The 25179-nt window shown below is 36.6% G+C and overlaps 1 protein-coding gene across 12 annotated transcripts in view; it reads right to left on the minus strand.

Annotated features, from left to right (window-relative positions):
• The window catches only part of LRRC7 (leucine rich repeat containing 7), a 577334-nt gene that overhangs the window by 341871 nt on the left and 210284 nt on the right, over window positions 1-25179 (minus strand). For all 12 annotated transcript variants that reach the window (XM_055117394.2, XM_034967334.3, XM_055117378.2 and 9 more), the window contains one exon: window positions 10242-10359. In XM_055117394.2, the coding sequence (XP_054973369.1) occupies window positions 10242-10359 (118 nt within the window). The remainder of the gene's footprint in view (window positions 1-10241; window positions 10360-25179) is intronic.

Here is a 25179-nt window from a genome sequence, read left to right on the forward strand (position 1 = left end):
TAAAACAAACATTACTAGACGTAAAAAAGATATAGATGCAATACAATAATAGTGGGGGATTTCAACACCTCACTCACAACACTTAGATTATTGAAAATAGGAAATCAACAAAGAAACAGTGGACTTAAATTGGACTTTAGACCAAATGGGCCTAATAGACATACAGAACATTTGATTTAACAACAGCAGAATATATATTCCTCTCATCAGCACATGGAGCATTCTCCAATATAGATAGACCATATGACAGGCCATAAAACAAGTCTCAATAAATTTAAAAAAAGTGAAATCTTATTAAGTATATTCTCAGACTACAGCGGAATAAAACTAGAAATCAATACCAAGGAAAACTCTCAAAACCACAAATAAATGGAAATTAAACAATATACCCCTGAACAATATTTGGTCAATAATGAAATTAAGACAAAAATTAGAAAAAAAAAATTTTGAAATGAATGAAAATGGAGACACAACCTACCAAAACTAATGGAATACAGTAAAAGTAGTACTAAGAGGGAAGTTTATAGTATTAAATCCTTACATTAAAAAAAAAATAGAAAGGTCACAGACTAACTTCCAGTCTCATCCCAAGGAACTAGAAAACAAAGGCAAACCAAATACACAGCACAAGAAAAGAAATAAAAAAATTAGAGCAGAACTAAAAGATACTGAGAACAACAACAAAAACAATACAACAATCAATGAAATTAAAAGTTGGTACTTTAAAAGATAAACAAAATTGATAGACTATGAGCTAGACTAATCAAGAAAAGGAGAGAAAAGATCCAAATAAACACAATCAGAAATAAAAAAGGAGACATGATAACTGATGCCACGGAAATACAAAAGATAATCAGAGACTACCATGAATAAGTCTTTGCTCACAGGCTAAGAATTCCAGAGGAAATGAATGAATTCCTAGAAACATACAACCTCCGAATATTGAACCAGGAATACATAGAAATCCTGAACAGATCAATGATGAGTGGTGAGATAGAATCAGTAATAAGGCATCTCCCCAAAAATAAAATCCCAGGACCAGATGGATTCAGAGCCAAATTCTTCCAAACCTACAAAGAAGAACTGGTACCAATCCTCATGAAACAGTTCCAAAAACTTGAGGAGGAGGGAATTCTCCATAATTCATTCTAGAAAGCAAGTGTTATCCTGACACCAAAGCCAGACAAGGACACAACAATAAAACTATAGACCAATATCCTTGTGAACATAGATGCACAAATTTTCAACAAAATACTAGTAAACCAAATCCAATAGCACATCGAAAAGATCAAGTTGGTTTTATTCAAAGTGTGCGAAGATGGTTCAAAATAGGCATATCAATAAATGCAATTTATTACATAAACAAAAGTAAAAACAAAAACCATATGATCATCTCAATAGATAGAGAAAAAGCATTTGACAAAATGCGGTATCCCTTCATGATAGAAACCCTCAACAAACTAGGCATAGAAATAACATACCTGAAAAAAATAAAGATCATATACTACAAACCCACAGCCAACACCACAATGAATTGGGAGTAGCTGAAAGCAATCCCTGTAAAAACTGAAAGACAAGAATGCCCACTTTCACTACTCTCTTCAATATAGTATTAGAAGTCCTAGCCAGAGTATTCAACCAAGAGAAAGAAATAAAAGGCATTCAAGCTGGAAAAGGGAAAGTGAAATGATCTCTGTTTACTATTGATGTGATCTTATACTTAGAAAACCCTAAAGACTGCTCAAAAAATGCTTAGATTTGAAAAAGGAATTCAGCAAAATTTCAGGATACAAAATTCATGTGCAAAAAATCAATAGCATTTCTGTACGCCAATAACAAGCTCAGAAACAAATCAGGAAAGCAATCCCATTTACAATAGCTGCAAATGAATAAAATGCTTTGGGATCTATTTAACCATGGAGGTGGAATATCTGTACAAAGAAAACTACAATACACTGGTGAAACAAATTGTAGATGACCCAAAGAAATGGAAAAACATTCCACTCCCTTGGATTGGAAGAATTAATATTGTTGAAATGACCATACTGACCAAAGCAATCTATAGACTCAGTGCAATCCACATGAAAATATGCATGCCGTTTTTCACAGAATTGGGAAAACCAATCCTAAAATTCACGTGGAACTAAAAGAGAGCCTACATAGTCAAAACATTTCTGAGCTGAAAGAACAAAGCTGGAAATGTCAAATTACCTGACCCCCAAATTATACTACAAGGCTATAGTTACAAAAACAACATGGTACTTGTATAAAAATCAATGCAGATATCAATGGAATAGAATCGAAAAGTCAGAGATAATGTGACATATCTTTGCCAATGGATCTTTGACAAAGTTGACAAAAACATACACTGGGGAAAGGACACCCTCTTCAATAAATGCTGCTGGGAAAACTGGATCGCTATATGCAGAAGAATGAAACTCACCCTATCTCTCACCATATATGGAAATCAACTCAAAATGTATTAAAGACTTAAACGTAAACATGAAACTATAAAAATACTAGAAGAAAATCCAGAGAAAACACATCTGGACATTGAACTAGGCAAATAATTCATGACTTGAGACCTTTTGAGCTTTTGTGCTCTAAAGCACAATTAACAAAACCAAAAAGAGACATTGAGACAATTAAACTAAAAAGCCTCTGTACAGTCAAATAAATAATCAACAGAGTGAACAGAAAGTCTGCAGAATGTGAGAAAATATTTGCAAATTATAGCAAAGATTTGAAATCAACCTAGGTGTCCATCAATAAATGAATGGATAAAGAAAATGTAGCACACAAATACAATGGAATATTAGTCTGCAATTCAAAAAAGAATGCAATCATGTCTTTTGCTGCAACATGGATGGAAGTGGAGGCCATTATCTTAAGTAAAACAACTCAGAGACAGAAAGTCAAATATTGCATGTTCTGGCTTATAAGCAGAAGCTAAACAGTGTGTACACATGGACATAAAGTGTGGATTAATAGACATAGAAGACTCAGAAGGGTGGTAAGGTGGGGTGTGGGGAAAAGGATGAGAAATTACTTAATGAGTACAATGTACATTATTTGGATGATGGTTATACTAAAAGCCCAGAATTTACCACTATGCATTGTACGCACCTAACAAAACAGTTGTATCCCTTAAAGGTATACAAATAAAATTTAAAAATAAATTGGCAACTTCTTTATGACAAATGGCATCCCAAAGTGAAGACAAGCCACAAATTGGGAGACAATATTTGTAGCCCACATAACCAAAAAAAAAAAAAAACTAGCATTCAGAGTATATAAATCTTTCAAGTCACCAAAAACCTAAAAGACAAGCATTCAAAATTAAAATGAACCCAAAGAGACAACTGTAAAGAAAGAGACTCTAAACTAGCCAACAAAAACAAAAAAAGAAAAAAAATGCCAACTTCATTAGTGATTAGGGAAATACAAAGTATGAAGCTACTCTTATATAGCCATCTGATTGGCCAACAATTAATATATTTAGTAACCCTATGTGTGACACAGATATGGGGCAATGGGGACATTGGTAATTTTCTGGTATAACTAACACCAAAGACAAATCTTAGAAAATATAGAATGAAAAACTTGAAGAATAATATATACAATGTGGTAGCACTTCACTGAAATTTTAAAGACATTAAATCTGAGAGGGAGGAAGTGGGAAGGGATTGAGATGAGCATTTACAAGTTTCTCTAACCTTTTATTTACTAATAAAACCCCTAAAGTATGAAATCTATAATAAACATTAACACTTTAATTTCCATGATGGGTACATTGGTGTCTCATGTTATTATCTTCATGCTTAAAATGTTAAAATAGTTTAAAAATTAAAGGTGCATAAATATTTTAATGTAACTATCAAGCATTTTTAATACAATATTAAGTGTTAGGATAGAAAATACACAGGGTGTATTAGTACAGAGGGGAGACCCTTGACTTAATTTAGTCAGGTCAGAGGCCACGTGGAAACAATAACAACTGAATTAAGGTTTGAATAATAAGTATGATTGAACCAGGTAAAAAGAGGTGTAAAAAATGATTTAGTCAGAGGAAAGAGGAAATAATGTAAATAGAGTCACCAAGATTCACTATTTGAGGAAGCTCTTCAGTATCTAGGCCATAAAGTTAAAAAATGCAAATCAGCCAGGCACGGTGGCTCATGCCTGTAATCCCAGCACTTTGGGAGGCCGAGGAGGGCAGATTACAAGGTCAGGAGTTCGAGACCAGCCTGACCAACATGGTGAAATCCCATCTCTACTAAAAATACAAAAATTAGCTGGGCGTGTTGACAGGTGCCTGTAATCCCAGCTACTTAGGAGGCTGAGGCAGGAGAATCTCTTGAACCTGAGAGGCAGAGGTTGCAGTGAGCCAAGATCATGCCATTGCACTCCAGCCTGGGTGACAGAGCAAGACTCCGTCTCAAAAAACAAACAAACAAACAAACAAAAAAAAACAAAGTGCAAATCATGCGTGGTGGGATTGGCAGATGGAATGTAGGAGTTAATAGAGGTCAATTGCGGGTACTTTTAATTCTGTGTTAGGAACTCTACATTCTACCCTAGTTCAAATGACATATCTTATATTGGAGAGTAATGCAGTCATATTAGCAATTATGAAAGAGTGCTAAAGCTATTTGGTGGAGAATGGGTTTGGTAATTGTGGTGGCAATAATGGAGATGAGACCAGTTAGGAGGCTATCAAGTAATCTAGGAAAGAGATATGGGACTAGTTTATGAATGTAACAATGGGAACAGTAAGAAGGAAAAAGACCTGCCATATATTGAGGAGGTAAATTTGGCAGGAGTTGAAGACTGAATGGATATGGAAATTGAAGAAGAGAATGAATTTTTGCTTTGGAAACCTGAGTAGATCATAGTAACATTAACAGAGAACTGGACAATGGAGGAAAAAAGCAGGTTGGAGAGAATGATGAATTTGGGTTTCAATACTTTATATTGGGAGTGTTTGTGGAATAAATATAGTGATGCCCAAAATGAAGTTTGTTATTCTAGTCTGAAGCTCAGGGGAAAGGCCAAAGCTTGATATGAGGTAGTCATTATTCTAAGGAACAAAACCATTAAATATATTATTACACGGCACGTTAGAGCTGACTTTAGTGGCTACTCATTACTTATCAGAGTGTCATTTCTATCTTTTCCAGCACTCGGTTAAAACAATTGGATGGGGACCTTATCCTATGTTGGGTCCCTAATGTAATTATATACATTATATAATACACATTATATATTTTTAAAAGAATGTCTCTATATAATTCTTATTTACCTGCCAAACATTTGATGAATGCCTACCATGTATACTGGGTATTGTGCTAGTAGTTCCAAACAGAGAAATAAATGAGATAGCTCCTAATCTCAAGGGTCTCACAATCTAGTCAAATATATAGAAATTAAATTAAAAAGTGAAATAAGTTCAAAACAAAAACATATACAATGTAAAAAAGTATCACAGAGGAAGAAGGAATTAATTCTCCTTATGTATACAGTGTCAGGGAAGTTTCCTAGAGTAAATGACATCTGAAATGTCTGTTTTTTGTTGTTGTTGTTTTTTGTTTTTTTTTGAGATGGAGTTTCACTCTTGTTGCCCAGGCTGGAGTGCAATGGTACAATCTCGGCTCACCGCAACCTCCGCCTCCTAGGTTCAAGCGATTCTCCTGCCTCAGCCTCCTGAGTAGATGGGATTATAGGCGTGTGCCACCATGCCTGGCTAATTTTTCTTCTTGTTGTATTTTTAGTAGAGGCAGGGCTTCTTCATGTTGGCTAGGCTGGTCTCGAACTCTCGACCTCAGGTGATCCGCCCGCCTCGGCCTCCCAAAGTACTGGGATTACAGGCGTGAGCCACTGCGCCTGACTGAAATGTCTTTTTAAAGGTGAAGAGGACTCTGTCTGGTTGATGGGGTACAGCAGTAGGGAGGAAGGGGTATTTTGGGTAGAGAAGATAAGAAGATAATATGATTCCTTGTGTCACAAGCAACCAGCTTGATGCATTTGGAAATTACAATCTGGTACTACCTGAGCATGAAATGGAAGAGAGATGACCAGCTGGAGTTGTGGTTAGAATCACGTCCTTTGTAGGGACATGGATGAAACTGGAAACCATCATTCTCAGCAAACTATCGCAAGGACAGAAAACCAAACACTGCATGTTCTCACTCCTAGGTGGGAATTGAACAATGAGAACACATGGACACAGGAAGGGGAACATCACACACCAGGGACTGTTGTGGGGTGGGGGAAGGGGGGAGGGGGGAGGGATAGCATTGGGAAATATACCTAATGCTAAATGATGAGTTAACGGGTGCAGCACACCAACATGGCACATGCATACATATGAAACAAAACCTGCATGTTGTGCACATGTACCCTAAAACTTAAAGTATAATAAAAATAAAATAAAATAAAATAAAAGAGAATACATTTAGGAAAAACAAAATAAGAAAAAAACAAAAAAAAACAAAAAAATCTGTTTACTCAAATTGTGCAGATATCTTTCTGTACACAATAGTTCACTTATCTAAAGGTTTTAATATAAAATAGTATTTTTGAATTATAGAGAGGAAAAACGGTGGATCAGGATGACAGGCAGTAGAATTGGACATGAAAAATAAAGGTAGGAGGCCACATCAACAATCAAGATCAGATTGAATCTTGACCTTAGAGTGAATTAATTTCTTTAAGGGGTCACTCATCTAATTTAAGCACATTTTAGGTAATTTTAACCTAGATTGACTAATATTTGAATGAGTCTCTGTTTCGAAATAGTCTATTATGTCCTGTCCCTAAATACCAATACTGCTTGTATTCTCTCAGGTCTTGCCTCTTTTTCAGCAGGGCTATTCCAACCTTGTCAACTGTGATTCTGACACTGCAGTTGTTTTTTGCTATCTACTGTTTCTTCACTTGACAGATTCCCAAAGGATGTATTATGTTCCTTAAGTAACTGTCTAGTTTTCTGTCACAGAATCAGTGATAGCTTTTTTTTTTTTTTTTGAGACGGTGTCTTGCTCTGTCGTCCAGGCTAGAGTGCAGTGGCGTGATCTCACTGCAACCTCCGCCTCCCAGGTTCAAGCAATTCTCCTGCCTCAACCTCCTGAGTAGCTGGGATTACAGGCATATGCCACCACATCCAGCTAATTTTTATATTTTTAGTCAAGACGGGGTTTCACCATGTTGGCCTGGCTGGTCTCAAACTCCTGACCTCACGATCCCCTGGCCCGGGCCTCTCAAAGTGCTGGGATTACAGGCATGAGTCACCACGCCAGGCAGTGACAGCTTTCTTAGGTATGGCTTTCTGAAATGGCTGATGTGATGAAATCTTTTACTGTTTGTGTAAGTTCTAGCAATGGCTGCTATCATTATACTCATCAAGCCCATAGTACTATACTAGTATTGCAGAGTGGTTCGCCATCTTTTGCATGACTTTTTGCATAAATATTTCCAGAAAATACAGAATCATAAGCATAGCTAAAAGCCCCGAAGTAATAGTTGCAAAAACTTCTAAGGATGCTTACAGATACTTCTGAGTTGAAAAAATATAACCTGTGGTTCACCTTCTAAGAGCAAACATTTCTTGATGTAACAGAGCCATCAGAAACTTTTACATGCTCACAAAAATGTCAAATTATTTAGGAGTTTCATGTTTATATTGGGTGACAAATTATTTTCAGATCTTCTTTAAAAATAAGGTAGATTTTTCTTTACTTGGAATATCCAGCTAATCCTGCCTGAAAATCGAGGAATGTGATAATTGTCCATATACTATTTCTCAGAAATTATAACAAAAATACAATTTGAAGTGTGAATGTATATAAATAAAGAGGTAGTAGTAATTGTTTTATTGTACAGAAATACAAATATATACAAATAGGTAAATCTATTCTCAAAGCATGGTAGCCCTAAGGTCATCTTTCCATGGGTCAAAACCTAGTTGTTCTTCTCTTTACACATCTGTGTATGGTACTTTTAGAATTGTCTTGCTGAAAACCCTCTAAGTGGCAAGTCAAGTTGGTGTAGCAAGAGGTCTGTGTCCCCTGTTTATGTTCTAATTGTCTCTTTCAGATGAAATACTCTCTTTATTCAGATTTCATGGAAATCTTCAGGAAACATGTTTTACTTGAACTCTTCCTGAAAACCTTCTAAGTGGCAAGTCAAGTTGGTGTAGAAAGAGGTCTGTGTCCCCTGTTTATGTTCTGATTGTCTCCTTCAGATGAAATACTCTCTTTATTCAGTTGCTACAGTGTTTCATGAAAATCTTCAGGGAACATCTTTTACTTGAACTCTTCCCTAATAATACAGCAGTCTTAATTAATCCACCATTGTCTAAGAATTTATCATTGTAACATGTGCTTTATAATTAGGTACTTCATTGTATAGTATTTTATAATTTTCACTGATTATTTGAGAGTGTCACTCTTATCCACAGTGATTCTATTAACTTCTCAATTACTCTCAAAGACTTGAATTAAGAAAATCACTAGCACTTCACACTGGTAAATTTCAACAAGTTTTCCATGTTTTGAAACAATCATTCATTCATGAATTCATTGAATAGATATTTACTGGGCTCCTAAAATGTGACACACGCTGTTTTAGGCAATGGAAATATAGCAGTAAACAAAAGAAAAACAAAAAACTCAGGGCATCACTGAATTTTAATTCTAGTAAGGAGATTCCAGACAATAGATAAATAATTTAAATACACAGTGGGTCAGTTTCTCATGTAAGAAAAAAAAAGAGTAAAATGTGCTTCTATTGAATAATAATATCAGTATCTTATTTTTAAATAGGGTGGTCTGGGAATGCTTGGTTGACAGTACATTTAAGAAAAGGCCTGAAGGTGATAAGGAAATGAGCATTGCAGATATTTGTGGAGAAGAGTTCTGGTCAAATGAACAGAGACAAGGCTACTGAGATATTGTCATGGAGCTCTAAAGGCACCAAATTTCTCACGAAAGTTATATTTACATGTGACCAAGATATTTTTCTGATGGCCTTTCACAAAACAGATCCTTATTTCCCAGGATGTCAAGCCAATCTTATCTAGCTTCTTTTGGTCCTATCTGGTTATCACTTCTTAGGAAAACCTTCCCTAACTACAAAGATTGGATTGCGTCCTTCTCTAGGCATGCCCTTCATGTTGAATGCATCTTCACACAAAATTGCTTATTTAATCATCTACAATTACTTGTTTAATGGGCAACCCACTTGAACGTAAACTTCAGAAGGGCAGGGTCTGTTTTGTTCATGCCTGCATTCCTGTCTCCTCGGCACTAAATATAACCAAATAAATAACCAAAGCACTACTTGTGCTGATATGGTGCACACACAGGAAGTTTAACTGACTATCTTAATGATGAAGGGGTCCTATTTTATATCCTCATTGTACCTACACATAACCCTTTTTGACTGATCCTTGCTAATAAAAGGGAGAGCTGAGTTCATTTGGAAAGAAATGAAGATTTAATGAATGAACAAGGATGCAAGAGACTTTCTGAAGCTCTAAGTCACTCCCATAAATACTCAGGAGAAAATATAATCAACCTGAATATCAACATCAGCATCATCATCAACAAAAACACCAGATATACAAGTCTGTCCAGAAATACAACAAAAACCACTAAATTCCTATTATTTATTAGGCATTGCTCTAGATGTTTGGGACACATTAGTGACCAAAACAAAGAAAAATTCTTCCTGTTATGAATTGGAGTTTACATTCTCAGTTAGGAGAAAATATACCATAACCATAGGAAATAGGTAAAGTATACAATATTGTGAGGATGGTTAGTGCTAGGGGAAAAAACTGAAGCCCAGTAAGGGAAATTAAGAGTATATTTTCAAATAGGGTGAACAGTTAGGCCTTGTTATGCAGGTGATATTTGACACATGTTGAGAAAAAATGTTACTCTGAGAATGAGAGAGGTCAGCTTTGTGAGGGCAGTAAACTATTCTAGAAAAGATTAGATCACATGTCTGAATGCAGAGGGAAACAAGACTTGAACGAGTCAAGCACATTAGTAAGAGGAGGAGAGACAGGACGTCTGTCTTGGACTTAAAATTTAGGATTTAACTTTACAAGAGCATTAAACTACAGTTGCAGCAAAATCAAAGAAAAAGTTATTTTAGATTATTTGCTAAGAGAAGATATTAAAGCACATTTTCAGTTAAAAAATTCCAGGTATTTTATGATGAGAGAAAAATCTTACCATTTTTACTGATGTCGAGTTCTTTAAGATTAACTAAACTAGCAATAGTGGTTGGCAGATTTGAAAGGTCGTTATCAGGAATACTTAGTTTTCGTAGAGCTTGACAGTTGAACAATTGCTGTAATAGAAAATAATCATTAATTAGACCTCAATTTGGTTAAATTCATTCATAAACTCAGTAACAAAATTAAAGTCACCATGTTTATATACGTAGTAGTAAAAGAGCCAGTTATAAAAGTCTCACTTTCCTCCATACTCATCTTCTCAATTGTTTCTGAATGGCTTCACGTTCTATTCCCATGTTAGTGCCTCTATTTTTGGCTACCCAGACTCAAACCCAAGATATTCTATTTTGCCCCTTCTTTTACCACTCACATTCAATTTACCACTGAATCCCCCACTGACTGCTTTTTCTTTTAAGTAACTTCTGGAGTTGTCCCTTCTTTTCTATTCTGACAGCTACCAGGATTACCTCAGCTCTCTTTTTCTGTGACCTAGATTTCATGAGGTATTATTTTAATGTAATCACATTGAACAGTTGTTTATCGAATATGCAAAAACTGCAATAAACTGGAATACTTGAGTTCACATTTCTTTTGTGCTCCCTCCCCCAACTGCTTCATAAATATTTGGTGCATGAGACATTTAACCTCTGATATTTGGTGAAAAAAATCACTTGTAATTGCTTCATTTCTGCCATCAGTCCAAAGCATTAGGTGGGAACGAGCCAAGTGTTAAAGTAATAGCTGTGAAATCCAGCATGCTTATATTCACTGGTTGAGGTAGATGCTTCTTTAAAATGTGAATTATTGAGCTTTACCCAAATAGGTCCTGTAAGGGGGTCAACAATCTGCATTTTTAACAAGCACACCAGTGATCTGGAAACTTTGATATAGGTGTTTGCAGTATCATATTTTGAGAAACAATAAATTAGATGGTTTAGCTCTGTCCAATTCATCTTGACTCCTGCCAGATATGAACATCTGGGACAGAATTTTTGATTCATTTCTGGAAGAATTATCTTAATGAGATCTTTTCTGTTTGACATTTCTAATTCTGTTTTGCTGAATTTCCACAGATGAAGTCTGGTATCCATGACTATGAAACTGGCCTACAGTACATTTAACTACCATTTGTTCTCCCATGTAATTCATTATTTATAGGCAAAAACAATGTAGCACATGGTCGTTATGTCTTAACTCATTAGCCTTTAAAAAATAAATCGGGCTGGTTGTTACTTAATATGAAATATGCAGTTTCTTACTTTGGGTCATGTTTGGTGCCTTACAAAGACTATTCGTAACACTTCATGTAGTGTAGAATTAATTGTCAATATCTTAGATATAAATGTTGCTATTTCTTTGTATGAAACCTCAAAAAGAGAACTCAGATGCATACTTTGATGGATAGTTTCTACTATTAATTTTCCTTCTAAATAAATAGGAAAACAGATGCCTACACTCCTGGTATAAGTTAATTTATACTTATTCCAGTCTCTATCATTCTGTTACAACTATTACATCTATATCTGCATAGAGTGTGGTCAGTTACAGATTCATAGATTTAAAAAAAGCAATTGTCTTATGACTGATTTTGGTAAGATTTACTAACAACTCTCTAGTCTGATCACTATTATATAACCATTTCAAGCCGTGTTCAGGCTAATGATTTTCAAAACACAATTTGTTTGTTTTATAAATTTTTCTCATCATCCCAACTAAATTCTGAAGTGGGCTCAAGAATTAATAGTCCCAGTATTCTTTTTCAACTTTAAATGAAGTCACATCAGAAAGAAAAGACACAGAAACTTCTGAACAGCCTGTAACAAAAGAATCCAAGATCTCCTTGGTGGAGAAGCTAAGAATATGGTATGTGGAATCAGATTGAAGTGTGTTCAACCTCCACCCATCTATTTACTAGCTGTGCAATCTTGGGCAAGTTATGTAATATCTTTGAACTCATCAGTTTCCTTGCCTATAAAATGAGAACAATACATTACCTAACTTGAAGAGTTGTTGAGAGTGTTATTTGAGTTAATAGATTCATCAGTTCTAAGTCACACATATTTTCACATATTAACATCTTTGATATTTGGAATGCACCCTGCAGTCAGGAGTAAGTTATGATTTTTAAGGAGTCTTTTTTTCTTCCTTAATGGTACTACAATATTGATGTGTCTTATAATCAATGACCTTGAATATTTGATGAAATAAGGTACTTGTGAAAATGTAAGACGTTGTTTGTCACACAGTAAAGCATGAAAACTGTAAGCCTTTATTAATATTTATGTACCAGATACAGAGGCACACCTATATAATAATTTATTTTTTACTTTTTAGATCATGGAGGCAGGAATCATGGCTGATCCATCTTGGTATCAACCTGTTTCTTCTTTCTATACACCAAAGTGACTGGTACAGTGTCTTGTACATAGTATATACTGAAGAAATATTTTTGAAATTCTGCATAGATAATTAAAAGGGAAGTAAAGAGAGTGCTATATTCCAGCTAAGAGTGGTAGTTCACTGGATTGGGAACTTCAATAGGTAAACAGTCTCAGTGGAATCTAAGTTTCAAATATAAAACAGTGAACTTCTTTATATAACTATGAAGAATACAAATTGGCAAAGAAATTAAAAAGGCATTTTAACAGCTCTTTCAAGATTCGAAAGCTTTGAATTAAAATGAGGAATGATTATAAAATACCTGTAATTCTTCAATATAGTAGAACATGACAAATATAATTGATAGCTATTATAATTAGAGTAAAACTGTTAGTGGTCATGGTAAACTCAATGATTCTCAAAGACTTGAATTGAATTAAAGGCATGGTTATCCTGTCTTCATTTGCTAATGGTATTTTACATTTCAAAAACAATAAAATTGTTTCGAGTCTTAAAATATTTGGGTACTAAAGTGTTCTTTTTTCTTGGGCTAAAGGAAGCAATTTAACTCTGAAGAAATTGGTTTGAGAAGACTATACAATATAAATTACTGACACCAAAGTAAACATTTAGAACTGAAACACAGCAGTTAGATGTCTTCTCTGAGAGCTGACAAAAAGAAAAAAGCCTCAAAAGTTGAAAATAAAAATACATTTGGAGCTAAAAATGTATATTCCAAAATATTTCATTCCTTCATTCATTCGTTCATGAAAAACCATTTATTGATACTTGCTACAAGCTAGACACTATGCTAAGTGCAGGGGAAACAACTATACTTGAACCCAGATTCTTTATACTTTAATATTCAGACATTAATATATTTTCATATTCAGGCATTAATGTGCTTTATTATTCAGATGTTTTAAGTTTTAATTAATTTAATTGAAATTTATGTTGGGGTAAATATCAGTTGTAATGAAAATGCACAGGTAGGATATCTGTACCAGATTTTACTGTTGATGGTGCTGGAGTTGATTTATGGAAGTATCTCTAGGAAAGGTGTGAAAAAATGGACATGAGAGAGCAATCAGAAGATAGCCAGATGAAGGCTAAAGAGGCAATAATGTCACACCTTTGTTGAAACATCTAAAGATAATCTCAACTCAAAGAATATGTAGCTCAAGCTAGTTTCAGATATTTGCTTGACAACATGAGGAGACTTGAATCTTGGAGTGAATGGTATGAGCCTACAACATCTATACGCATCTAAAATATATTTATTGAATATCTATTATGTGCTATGATTTGTCTTCAGCACTAAAGATAAAGGTATGAAAAGAAATCAACTTCTATTTCAGAAGTATGGTGAACTAAATATTTAAAGAGTAATCTTTTGGTACAGCAAAACTAAACACCCTCACACTCACTCACTGCTTTATTGTATAAAATGAGCTCTGATTGTAATTTGAGGCAATTATTTGAATTCCAGAATAACAAGAAAAATAACACATAGACTTACATGAGTCTGGATTTAGCTTTTGTTCTGGGGGAGTCTGTTGGTCCTTGATGGGTTAAGCCTGAGTTACAGATATTGCAAGTGGAAGGATAGAAGACTGCTTGGAGTCTGAACAGAGTGGGAGATTGGCTTAGAGACCACCCCCAGTGAGTGAACTAGAAAAAAACTGGGTCTGCAAAGGGATTTAGCAGGGGATACATGTATTTCTCAGCCTTGGCTTTGAGTGAAGAGTGAAAAACGAAGAAAAGAGGGAAGGGAGGAAGGAAGGAGGAAAGAAGGAAGGAAGGCAGGCAGGAAGGATGGAGGGAGGGGGAAGAAGGAATAAAGAAAAGAAAAAGAATGAAGAACGGGAGTGACAATGTTTGGCTGTGTCCCCACCCAAATCTCATCCTGTGGCTCCCACAATTCTCACATATTGTGGGAGGGACCTGGTGGGAGGTAATTGAATCGTGGGGGCAAGTCTTTTAAGTTGGCTGCAGAAATTTGCATAAATAATGAGGAGCTGAAAGTTAGTCACCAAAGCAATGGGGAAAGTGTCTTCAGGGCATGTCGGAGACCTTTGCGGCAGCTTCTCCCACCACAGGCCCAGGGCCCCGTGCTATGTGCAGAAAGGGGCCAACATAGAGCTCAGGCCATGGCTTCAGAGGGTGCAAGCCCCAAGCCTTGGCAGCTTCCACTTGGTGTTGAGCCTGCAAGTACACAGAAGTCCAAAATTGGGGTTTGTGAACCTCTGAGTAGATTTCAGAAGATGTATGGAAATGCCTGGATACCCAGGCAGACGTTTGCTGCAGGGGCAGGGCCCTCATGGAGAATCTCTGCGAGGGCAGTGCAGAGGGGAAATGTGGGGTCGGAGCTCCCACACAGAGTCCCTCCTTGGGCACCCCCTAGTGGAGCTGTGAGAAGAGGGCCACCATCCCCCAGACCCCAGAATGGTAGGTCCACTGAGAGCTTGCACCGTGTGCCTGGAAAAGCTGCAGACACTCAATGACAGCCCATGAAAGCAGCTGAGAGGGGGGCTGTACCCTGCGAGGCCACAAGTGCAGAGCTGCCCAAGGCTGTGGGAGCCCACCTCTTGCAACAGCGTGACCTGGATGTGAGACATGGAGTCAAAGGAGATCATTTTGGAGCTTTAAGATTTTGGACTTGCATGGGGCCTGTGGCCCCTTTGTTTTGGCCAATTTCTTCTATTTGGAATGGCTGTATTTACCCAGTGCCTGTACTCCCATTGTATCTAGGAAGTAACTAACTTGCTTTTGATTTTACAGGCCCATAGCTGGAAGGGACTTGTCTTGTCTCAGATGAGACTTTGTACTGTGGACTTTTGAGTTAATGCTGAAATGAGTTAAGACTTTGAGGGACTGTTGGGGAGGCATGATTGGTTTTGAAATGTGAGTACGTGAGATCTGGGAGAGTACAGGGGCAGAATGATATGGTTTGGCTGTATCCCCACCCAAATCTCATCTTGTAGCTCCCATAATTCCCACGTGTTGTTAGAGGGACCCAGCGGGAGGTAATTAAATCATAGTCTTTCCTGTGTTGTTTTTGTGATTGAATAAATCTCACAAGATCTGATGGTTTTAAAAAGGGGAGTTCCCCTGCACAAGCTCTTCTCTTGTCTGCCAGCATGTGAGATGTGCCTTTTACCTTCCACCATGATCGTGAGGACTCCCCAGCCACGTAGAACCATAAGTCCAACAAACCTCTTTCTTTTGTAAATTGCCCAGTCATGGGTATGTCTTTATCAGCAGTATGAAAATAGACTAATACAGGGAGGAAGGGAAAGAAGAAAAAATAAGAGGGATGAAAAAGAAGAAAAAAAGGAAAGGAAGGGAAAGAATGGAGGACAGAAAGGAATAGCAAAGGAATGAAGGGAGAGAGGGAAGGAAAGAAAGAAGGAAGAAAAAATAATAAAAAGACAGAGAGAGAGAGAAAAAAAAGTCTTCTAGGAATTGCCAACCACAAGACTGACCTCTCTTGTGTTAGAGACTGGAATTCACAGTATTTATGGGGCTTCTTTAAACCCACTTGAGAGTTATAAGTGGTCCTGTGTTAGTATTGCCCCAAGTGCCAGGTAGAAGCATACAAGCCTCCTCTAAAGAACTCAACTTTAAATTTAGGCCTTTGTCTCACAGATAACACTGCAAAAAACATAGCATCATGTAAAAAAAAATCACTAAATATATAATAAAATAATTGACTTGAGTGAGATGTTACAGAAAAACAAAGAATCAAGCCTGCAAATGGTGGATATAATGGAATTATGAAACTTAAAATGTAAAATAAATGCACTTAATATGTTTAAAGAAATAAAAGTAGGATTTAAAAGACTGCTTAAATGACATGGAGGACACGGTAAGAAGGTCTTTTTGGAATTTTGGGAAACTGTAGAAAATAAAATGAGTGAAGTAGTGGAGGAATTTCAGAATTGTTGGAAGGCACTCGTATTCGGATTATTATTATATTATATTACAAACATTTTCAGATTTTTTCATTGTTTGGGAGGAAGGCAAAGATACTGATTAACTTTAGATCACAGTTAAATATTCAAGTTAAGTTAAAGTGGTATGTTTACATTTCTAGAATAACAAATTAAAAAATAGAAATAAAGTGTATGATTTCTAGTTGATAGAGACAAAATAAATGGAATGAGATAAAGAAGTGGAAAAGACCTTGATAAATATAATGAAAAAAGACTCAGAAGGAGCAACACAGATAAAAATACAGAATAGAGTGAAATACATTAATACAAATGCATCAATGATTGCCTTCAGTAAAAATGGATTAATTTCTTCAATTAAGAAACAGACTGTCAGAGTGGATTAAAATTAAAAACAAGCAATCTCTATGTTGTTTAACAGTGGTGCACCCAAAACTTGATGCAAAGTTGTAAAACTGTCAAAATTAACTAAAAGAAAGTTTACATAGCAATACTGATTTAAGGCAAAATACATTACTAGAGAGAGAGTGATCATATAATGACAATCACTTCAGTTTACCAGGAATGTATAACAATTATAAATGTACCTAGTATAGTAGCATTAATATATTTAAAGGAACATTTGATGGATCTTCAAGGAGATATTATAAAACTGTTATCATAGCAGGATATTTAACACATTTTTCAATAATTGACTAAAAAACAGACAAAAATACAAAAAGCTATAGAAGAACTAACGGCTACAATTAATGAGCTTGTTCTACAGGACACATATAGAACACTGAGCTCAATTACTACACAGTATTTTTAAAAAATGCATATAAAAATTTACAGTTGATCATGTGCTAGACATAAAGGAAGTCTCAACAAACACCAGAGAATTTGTAACAAAAAGACCACTTTCTTGGTCAATAATGCAATTAAGTTAAAAATTTGTAACTAAAAAATAACTTTAAAAACATTTATATTGTGTTCTACATTTACAAACTAAAATTTAATAACTCATGCACCAAAGAATAAATGATAATGGAGATTACAAAACAATTAAATAATAAAATGTTACATAATAGAAATGCCACGATATAGCCAGAATAATAGGTAGTAAATGTGTAGCCTTAAATGCTTACATTAGAGAAGACAAAAGGCTGAAAATGAATGAGTTAAGCATGCGACTTAAGAAAATTAACAACAAAAGGTAACAGAATAAACCCAAAGGATGTAGAAGGGAGACAACAGTTAAGAAAGCAGCCCTTCACAACAATCTATGGAACAAGGAGGACACAGGAACTGAAGCAAGCATCAAACTGTGAGCTCCTCAAGGAGAGGAACCATGTCTTTTGTGAGTCATTGTATTTATTTTATTATTGTTTGTGTCTTTTAAAATGTCTTATTGTGAAATACACAGACCCAAGAGCGTATGTAATATGTATTTTTTAACTATAATAAAACTAAGACCCATATTTCTCAATCCAGTTGAAGAAAGTTCACCTATGCTCCTCTCTATCATATCCCTTTGTCTTCTACCCACCACCACTGAGAGGCAACCAATTTCTTGAATTTTATTTTACTAATTCCCTCGCTTCTGTTTATGCTTTTACAACAGGTTTAATAATCTTAAAATTATATATTGTTTGGATTTGTGTGTTTATCTTTATATGGATGGAGTAATACTGTATATTTCCACCTGCAACTTTCCTTTTTCATTTGATATTATGTTATTAATAGTATTCAATGTTAATGTATAAAATGTATTCATTCACTTTCACTGCTTTATGTTTCATATAACACGACTTTCTTATATGTTCTATTGTTCATGGCTTTTGGGCTCTTTCTCATTTTTTTCTAACATGAGCAATGCTGCTAAGAATATTTTAATATACATCTGCTAGTGCACATACACAAAAGTTGAAGAATAAAATTATTCATTTTTCTTCTAAATGTTTTAATGCTTCGATTTGACCTATCTGAAATTTATTTTTGAGAATGATGTGAAGTAAGGATTTATTCTTTTCCCCTTATAGATGACCAGTTATTCCAGCATCTTTTTTTTTTTTTTTTGAGATGGGGAGTCTAGCTCTGTCGTCCAGGCTGGAGTGCAGTGGCGTGATCTCGGCTCACTGCAACCTCCTCCTCCCAGGTTCAAGCAATTCTCCAGCCTCAGCCTCCCGGGTAGCTGGGATTACAGACGCTCGCCACCACACCTGGCTAATTTTTTGTATTTTTAGTAGAGACAGGGTTCCGCCATGTTGCTGCTCTTGAACTCCTGACCTCAGGTGGTCTGCCTGCCTCGGCCTCCCAAAGTGCTGGGATTACAGTTGTGAGCCACTGCGCCCGGCCTCCAGGATCATTTTTTAAAACTTCATTATTTCTCCACTGGTTTGCAAGACAACCTTTTTGTATATCCGATTTCCACTTAAGTGTGGGTTAGTTTCTGGACTTTCTATTTCTAGCCTACTGGTCTATTTGTCTATCCCTCTCTCACTCTAGCTGGGTCACCAGAATTCTATGACTTCGATTTGTGCTTTTCTTAAAAAATGGGAAAGAAATATGAGAGAATGCCAGGAGAAGGAAGAAACACTTCAACCATGTTTACAGAGAGGGGTTGTTTTCTGAGTAGAAGGTGGGGATGGGGAGGTAGGGAAGACTGGAAGGTGCAGAAAAGCCCAAGAGGCTGTACATGAAAGAAAGGCTCAGAAGCATATTCAGAATGGCAACAACAACAAAAAGCAAGTGGCTGTATTGTAAGCTGTGTGGAGAGGAATGAAAAATGTGGGTTTTAGTCAGAATGTAAAAGGCTGTAAGGGTCTGAGCTTTATCCTGTAGGAAGTGTTTGGATGGTCATTTTTCACAATTTTGAGTTAACCTTTTAGTTGCTATCTCCAGAAAAATGTTTATGAGAACACACATATGCACATGTGCATGCATCCACCCACACAAATACACACATTTGCCACCAATTTCAGGGAACTTGCAAACCACCTGAAGCCCAGGCATGGATCTGTTGGCTAGGTTAATGGCCACTGAGAAAGGAAGTGATGGCATGTTCCTTCTAAAAAAGCAAATATGATTAGGTCCATCTCCTCCTCATAATTTTTCAGTAGTTGTCTGCTCTCTTCAGGACAGTCCAAATTCCTTAATGTGGTTTTAAGGCTCTTCGCCTCTCCAATTTCTCATCTTGCCATTTCCCTTTTCCCTGGCCCTTCTCCATCCATACCTCTCCTCTGCTGTCCTGCATTACCACATCTCCAGCCACACTCAGCAGCTGTGTTTCTGCACCTGTGTACTCTGCCTTGACTTTACAAATGCCAGTCTCCAGCTGGAGCTCTTTTCCACTCCACCCTATCCCACCTCCCCTCTACTCTGTTGTTCAAGTTCCAGGTCACAGATTAAGACCTGTTTACATGCTCCACCTGCATACTTTTGTAGTGTTCTGTACGGTTATACCTATTGAAACATGGATGTCTGAGTTTTGTGATTACAAGATTGTAGTGTAGTTTCTCCAGTTCCTGCAGTACGGAAAGTGTGGAACACAATGCTTGGCACATTGTACCTTCTCAGTAAGTGGTTATTCTTTCTTGAATATTCTATGTAGGAGAGTGGCATAATAGCAAGATAGTCACCATTTTTGTGTGTGCCTATTACATAGGTGCAAGTGATTAAACTACACTTTGATGTATATTGTCTCTACTTACAACAATATTGTAAATAAGGTATTATTATCCTTATTTTGTAGATGAGAAAACTCAGGAGGTAACTTTTACAAGGTCATATTGCTAGCAAGTGCCAGAGCTAAGATTCAAAATCAGTTCTGTGTGGGTACAAAGCCATTTCTCTCTTTCTTTCTTTCTCTTTCTTTTCTTTTCTTTTCTTTTCTTTCTTTCTTTCTCTTTCTTTCTTTCTTTCTTTTTCTTTCTTTCCCTCTTTCCCTCCCTCCCTCCCTCCCTCCCTCCCTCCCTTTCTTTCTTTCTTTCTTTCTTTCTTTCTTTCTTTCTTTCTTTCTTTCTTTCTTTCTTTCTTTCTTTCTTTCTTTCTTTCTTCTTTTTTTTGAGACAGTCTTGCTCTGTCTCCCAGGCTGGAGTGCAGTGGCATGATCTCAGCTCACTGCAACCTCCACCTCCCAGGTTCAAGCGATTCTCCTGCCTCAGCCTGCCGAGTAGCTGGGATTACAGTTGTGCACACCACACCTGGCTAATTTTTTATATTTTTGGTACAGACGGGACTTCACCATGATGGTCAGCCTAGTCTCGACCTCCTGACCTCAAGTGATCTGGCTGCCTCGATCTCCCAAAGTGCTGGGATTACAGGCAAGAGACACCATGCCCAGCCACAAAGCCATTTCTATACTAGCGCACTATCGCCTCTGAATGATCAGATCTGAGCTTTGGAAAGATAATGGTGAGAACTGACAACAGTCTCTCACAGGCTTTCTGGGAGGGGAGAGTGGATAAGACAAGGATCCAGTGAGCCCTCACAAAGGCCGCAGGCCCCAGAAGAATTACAGAAGACTCAGACTCAACAACTATCTACTGACAGAGAGGAGCTTAGAGTAAATACGAGTATATGTTATAGCACTTTGGGTTAGCAAAGTGCCATATAAATGCAAAAATCATAATTTGGATTAGCATTTTATTAACATCTTTATACTCATGCTTGGAAAATTACGAACATTATAAAAATGGCATAAATGTAGATGACTATATCTCAAACATAGTTTAGTTTCTTAGAAAAAATAAAATTAGCTGGATAGTTTTTCACCACAAATACAAAAGTATTAGTTGTGTGCGAATTTTCAAAAGATAAATCCTTTTCCTGAAAAGCTTTATATTAAATCATAAATATTCAGTGAGAGGCTTATTGATGCCATATGTAGGCACATGTAGATTTCACCAGGGAAAAGAAATGGTTGTCTAATGAGTTGGCCTCACTGAATGGCTGGTTTGTTAGAAGTTCTTCCTTTGAATTCCTTTAAAGATGTTCAGTTCATTTGAAAGTTGTTTCAAAGAAATAATTATACTGTGCACATTATAATAAAATATTTTAAAATTTCCTTTGTTTAAAACAAGTGTTAATAATTTTTTTTGTTAGAAAAGAGCCAACTCTAAGTAATAAGAGAGTAAAAATGGTTTTATATACATACTTGGTGAAATTGTAAGCTTCCAATTGTGACATCATTTACCCTTCCTTTCCCTGCTTCTTTTCTCCCTCCCTTTATCTCTCCATTTCCCTTTCTTCCTCCCTCCTATCCTTTCCCTTCCCCCTAGACTGCTTGTGTTCAGTGAGCACCTCTTGAACATCTACTCAGTGACAGGCACAGTGTCAGGATTCAAAGATGAATAACAAAGAATCCCCTTCCTCACGTATACAGCTAACTAATGGTTATAAATAAAATTCAATGTAATAAATACTATAGCAGAGAGATGGCTTTGCAAAGAACATTTTATTCCCAAAGAAATATCCCTAGACTTTTTTCCTTGATGTAGAGAATTTAAATACGTGGAATTGTGTGCTTTTAAAACTATTCTATGTTACTCTCCCACACTAATATCTACCCCTTAAATATTCATATGCAACGAAGTGACTTACTCAGATTTTTGTTTTTGAGAAACATTTGGCACCTATGAACAGACAGGCAGGTGGGAGATTAGAAAACATCCAGATGAAAAATAATGAGTCTTCATGAAAGCACTGTTAGTAGAAGTGAGCAGAGTGACACAGCTAAGAGGAGAAATCATTAAGAGTTGGTGCCAGCAGTGCATGGGCAAAGAAGAGAAGATTTTGTAGTCAAACAAGACTTTAGTGTGCCTAGTAGTAGTGATGGTGTGGGGTTGGTGGGACAGGTATAGTACTGGACAGGTGCTGGTAGTATCAAGTAACATTGGAGCTACAGGAAAAGGGAACAATTATAGTCCTTTCTAGTACATTTTAACAATGCTGAATGTGCTGCAGAGAAGAGCTCTTTTATTTCCTGCAGAAAGATTGTGACTACAATAGATACCTAGGGATTTTATCCTAGAAAACAATAAATATCACTGCTGTTGTTTTTAAAATACAGATCTTTTAAACAACAGTTTGTACAAAGATGTTGTTGAATCATTTTTCCCTTTGGAAGAGGAAGGTTATTTTAATGTTTGCCATTGTCTTAGAAGGAAGGGAATATATCTGTTTTATTGGAAGAACAGCTGTTGCTTTGAATATACAAGGCATAGCACATTGCCATATCTACTGTATTCAATAATAATTTGCATTAAAAATATTTAAATGAAAATGTTATTTAACTTACATATCCTTGATTACTTTATGTGATGGCAGCAAGCTAATAATATCCACAATGAAATAGAAAAATGTGAAAGCTGAATTTAAAAGCATAGCTTTAAATGTTCTTAATTTCAACCCAGCTTCATTGTTTCTGGGTATTTGGGGTAAATTCCTGATGTCTCTATTAAGGTAAATTATAAAGGATATGTGTGTATGAGCATGCTTGTTCATAGGTGTGCCTTTGAAGGGGGTTCCTTTTGTTGCTTTTTTAGTAATTATTGGTTGGTAAAATTTTTGTTAGTTGACATATAAAAAACTACTGGCTTTGTCTATAGAGGATAATCAATGTGGTATGTGAACAATTAGCCTGAATGGCATTAATCTAAAGTTCCATACTAGTGTAAGCTGGTTTGTGTATGTATCTGTGTGTGTGTGTGTATATATATATGTTTGTGTGTGTGTATATATATGTGTATATATATGTGTGTGTGTGTATGTGTGTGTATACATATGTGTGTGTGTGTGTGTGTGTGTGTGTGTGTGTATATTTGTTTTTGCCATTCTATGCCCTGATCAGTCATGAGTGACAAAAGGCCTAACTTTGCTGACTAGCTCTGCCAAGGTCAGTGAGCCAGAGAGAAGATGGCTCATGGTATAACTGGAGATTTTCTCCACTGGTAGTGCTAATAAGTAGATTATAAACTTTGGAATCAGATAGACCAGGATTTGAATTCTGACTCCATTCATACTTAGCCACATTATTGAGCTAGTTCCATGTTCTCTAAGGTTCCATTTCTAATCTAAAAACCCAATTAGATTGTGCTCTAGTCTTGTCTTCAGCAATGCACTTCTGCCAGGTGGACCTCCCTGACCCCCAAGCAAAGCAGGATTGGTTGTCTCTCTACTGTGTTTTCATATACTCTTGCATATATATTTCTATAACCCACTGTTACAAAATTATAAGTATTTATGCAATAAATATTTAGTGAAAAGCTAGCTTTGGACTAAACACTGCACTAGTTCCCATGGAAACAAAGATTAAATAGACATAGTTTAGTATTCTGGTAGGGGAGGCAGACACACATTAGTGTCTTTCTTCTCCACCTTTGTTTCCCTGGAACAGAGTAAGCATTCAATAAACATATAGAGAATGAATAATTGCCACAGGTTTGGCAAGTACAGCTATGGAATTGTATACATGGTAATATGGAGGCACAGAGGAGAGTGGAACAAATGTGCCAGGGAGTGAATAATGAAGGCTGGGGGAGGAAGTGACAGTTGAGATGAATCAAAGTAGCACGCCAGGCAGAGGAAACAGCATGAACCTACAGGCAAGAAAAGCTTTGTGTTTCAGGAACACTTCCTAAGACAGCAGAAGAAGGAAGAGATTGCAGAAATAGGCTGTAGCCAGACTATAGAGGCCTCATGTCAGCATTCCATGCTAAGCTGCATGGTTTTTTCCCCTGAAGTTAGAGAAGAGACAGGTAACTTCCTTAACTTAGGTTACAGTCTGGTCATATTTATATTTGGAATGGGTCACTGTTGGCTGTGTGAGGAATAGAATGGGGGAAAAGGCTGGTTTAAGGTAACAGCAAGGAGACTATTCTATTAGTCAGCTGTGAGATGAAGGTCTGACGCAGGCTTCAGTCATAGGATGGAGAGGTGAGATAGATTTAAGGAATATTTAGGTAACAAAATCTTGGCTGTTGATTTGATGTGGAAGCTGAACAAATAGAAAGAGTAAATGATGACTGTCTTGGTATTCAAACTGAATAGATAGTCACCAACTGAAACAGGGAATACAGGACAGGAGATAGGTTTCAAGGGGGAAATTACACTTGCTGAGTGTGAATATTCAAGTAAGTCCAGCAAGCATGTACAAGTTTGAAGACTGTGAGACTGGGCTGAGCTGGCATCGTAGCTTTGTGAGTCTTCACTGTGGCACTGAGAATATGAGAATAGATGAAGGTGATAACCCAGAGAGAAAAGCAAGATCAAGGAGCTTTCCCCTTTGCTCCCCTGAAGTAGGCATTGTAAAAGATACAAATGACACTTTATTGCCTGGTCGAATGGATTATACAGTTCTTGCCTTTCTTGGCCTCCCTATTCCATTTAACAATGTCATCGCTCCCTTCTGAGAACACTCCACTCTGACATCCCTGATTTCATTCTTCTAAAAAGAGTTCCTCCTGCTGTTGGCATCCCCCATACCCTGCCTCTGTGGGCCCAGGCTCTGCCCCATTCCTCCCAAGTGTTAGGGTTCCTCTGTAGGTAGGCTGCTGGCAGTGTTCCATTGGTGATGACAGAAGGAAATGTCATTAATATTAATGAATAAACATATACTAC

This window comes from Pan paniscus, chromosome 1, assembly GCF_029289425.2.
Source record: "Pan paniscus chromosome 1, NHGRI_mPanPan1-v2.0_pri, whole genome shotgun sequence".
In the NCBI taxonomy this organism is placed as follows: domain Eukaryota; kingdom Metazoa; phylum Chordata; class Mammalia; order Primates; family Hominidae; genus Pan; species Pan paniscus.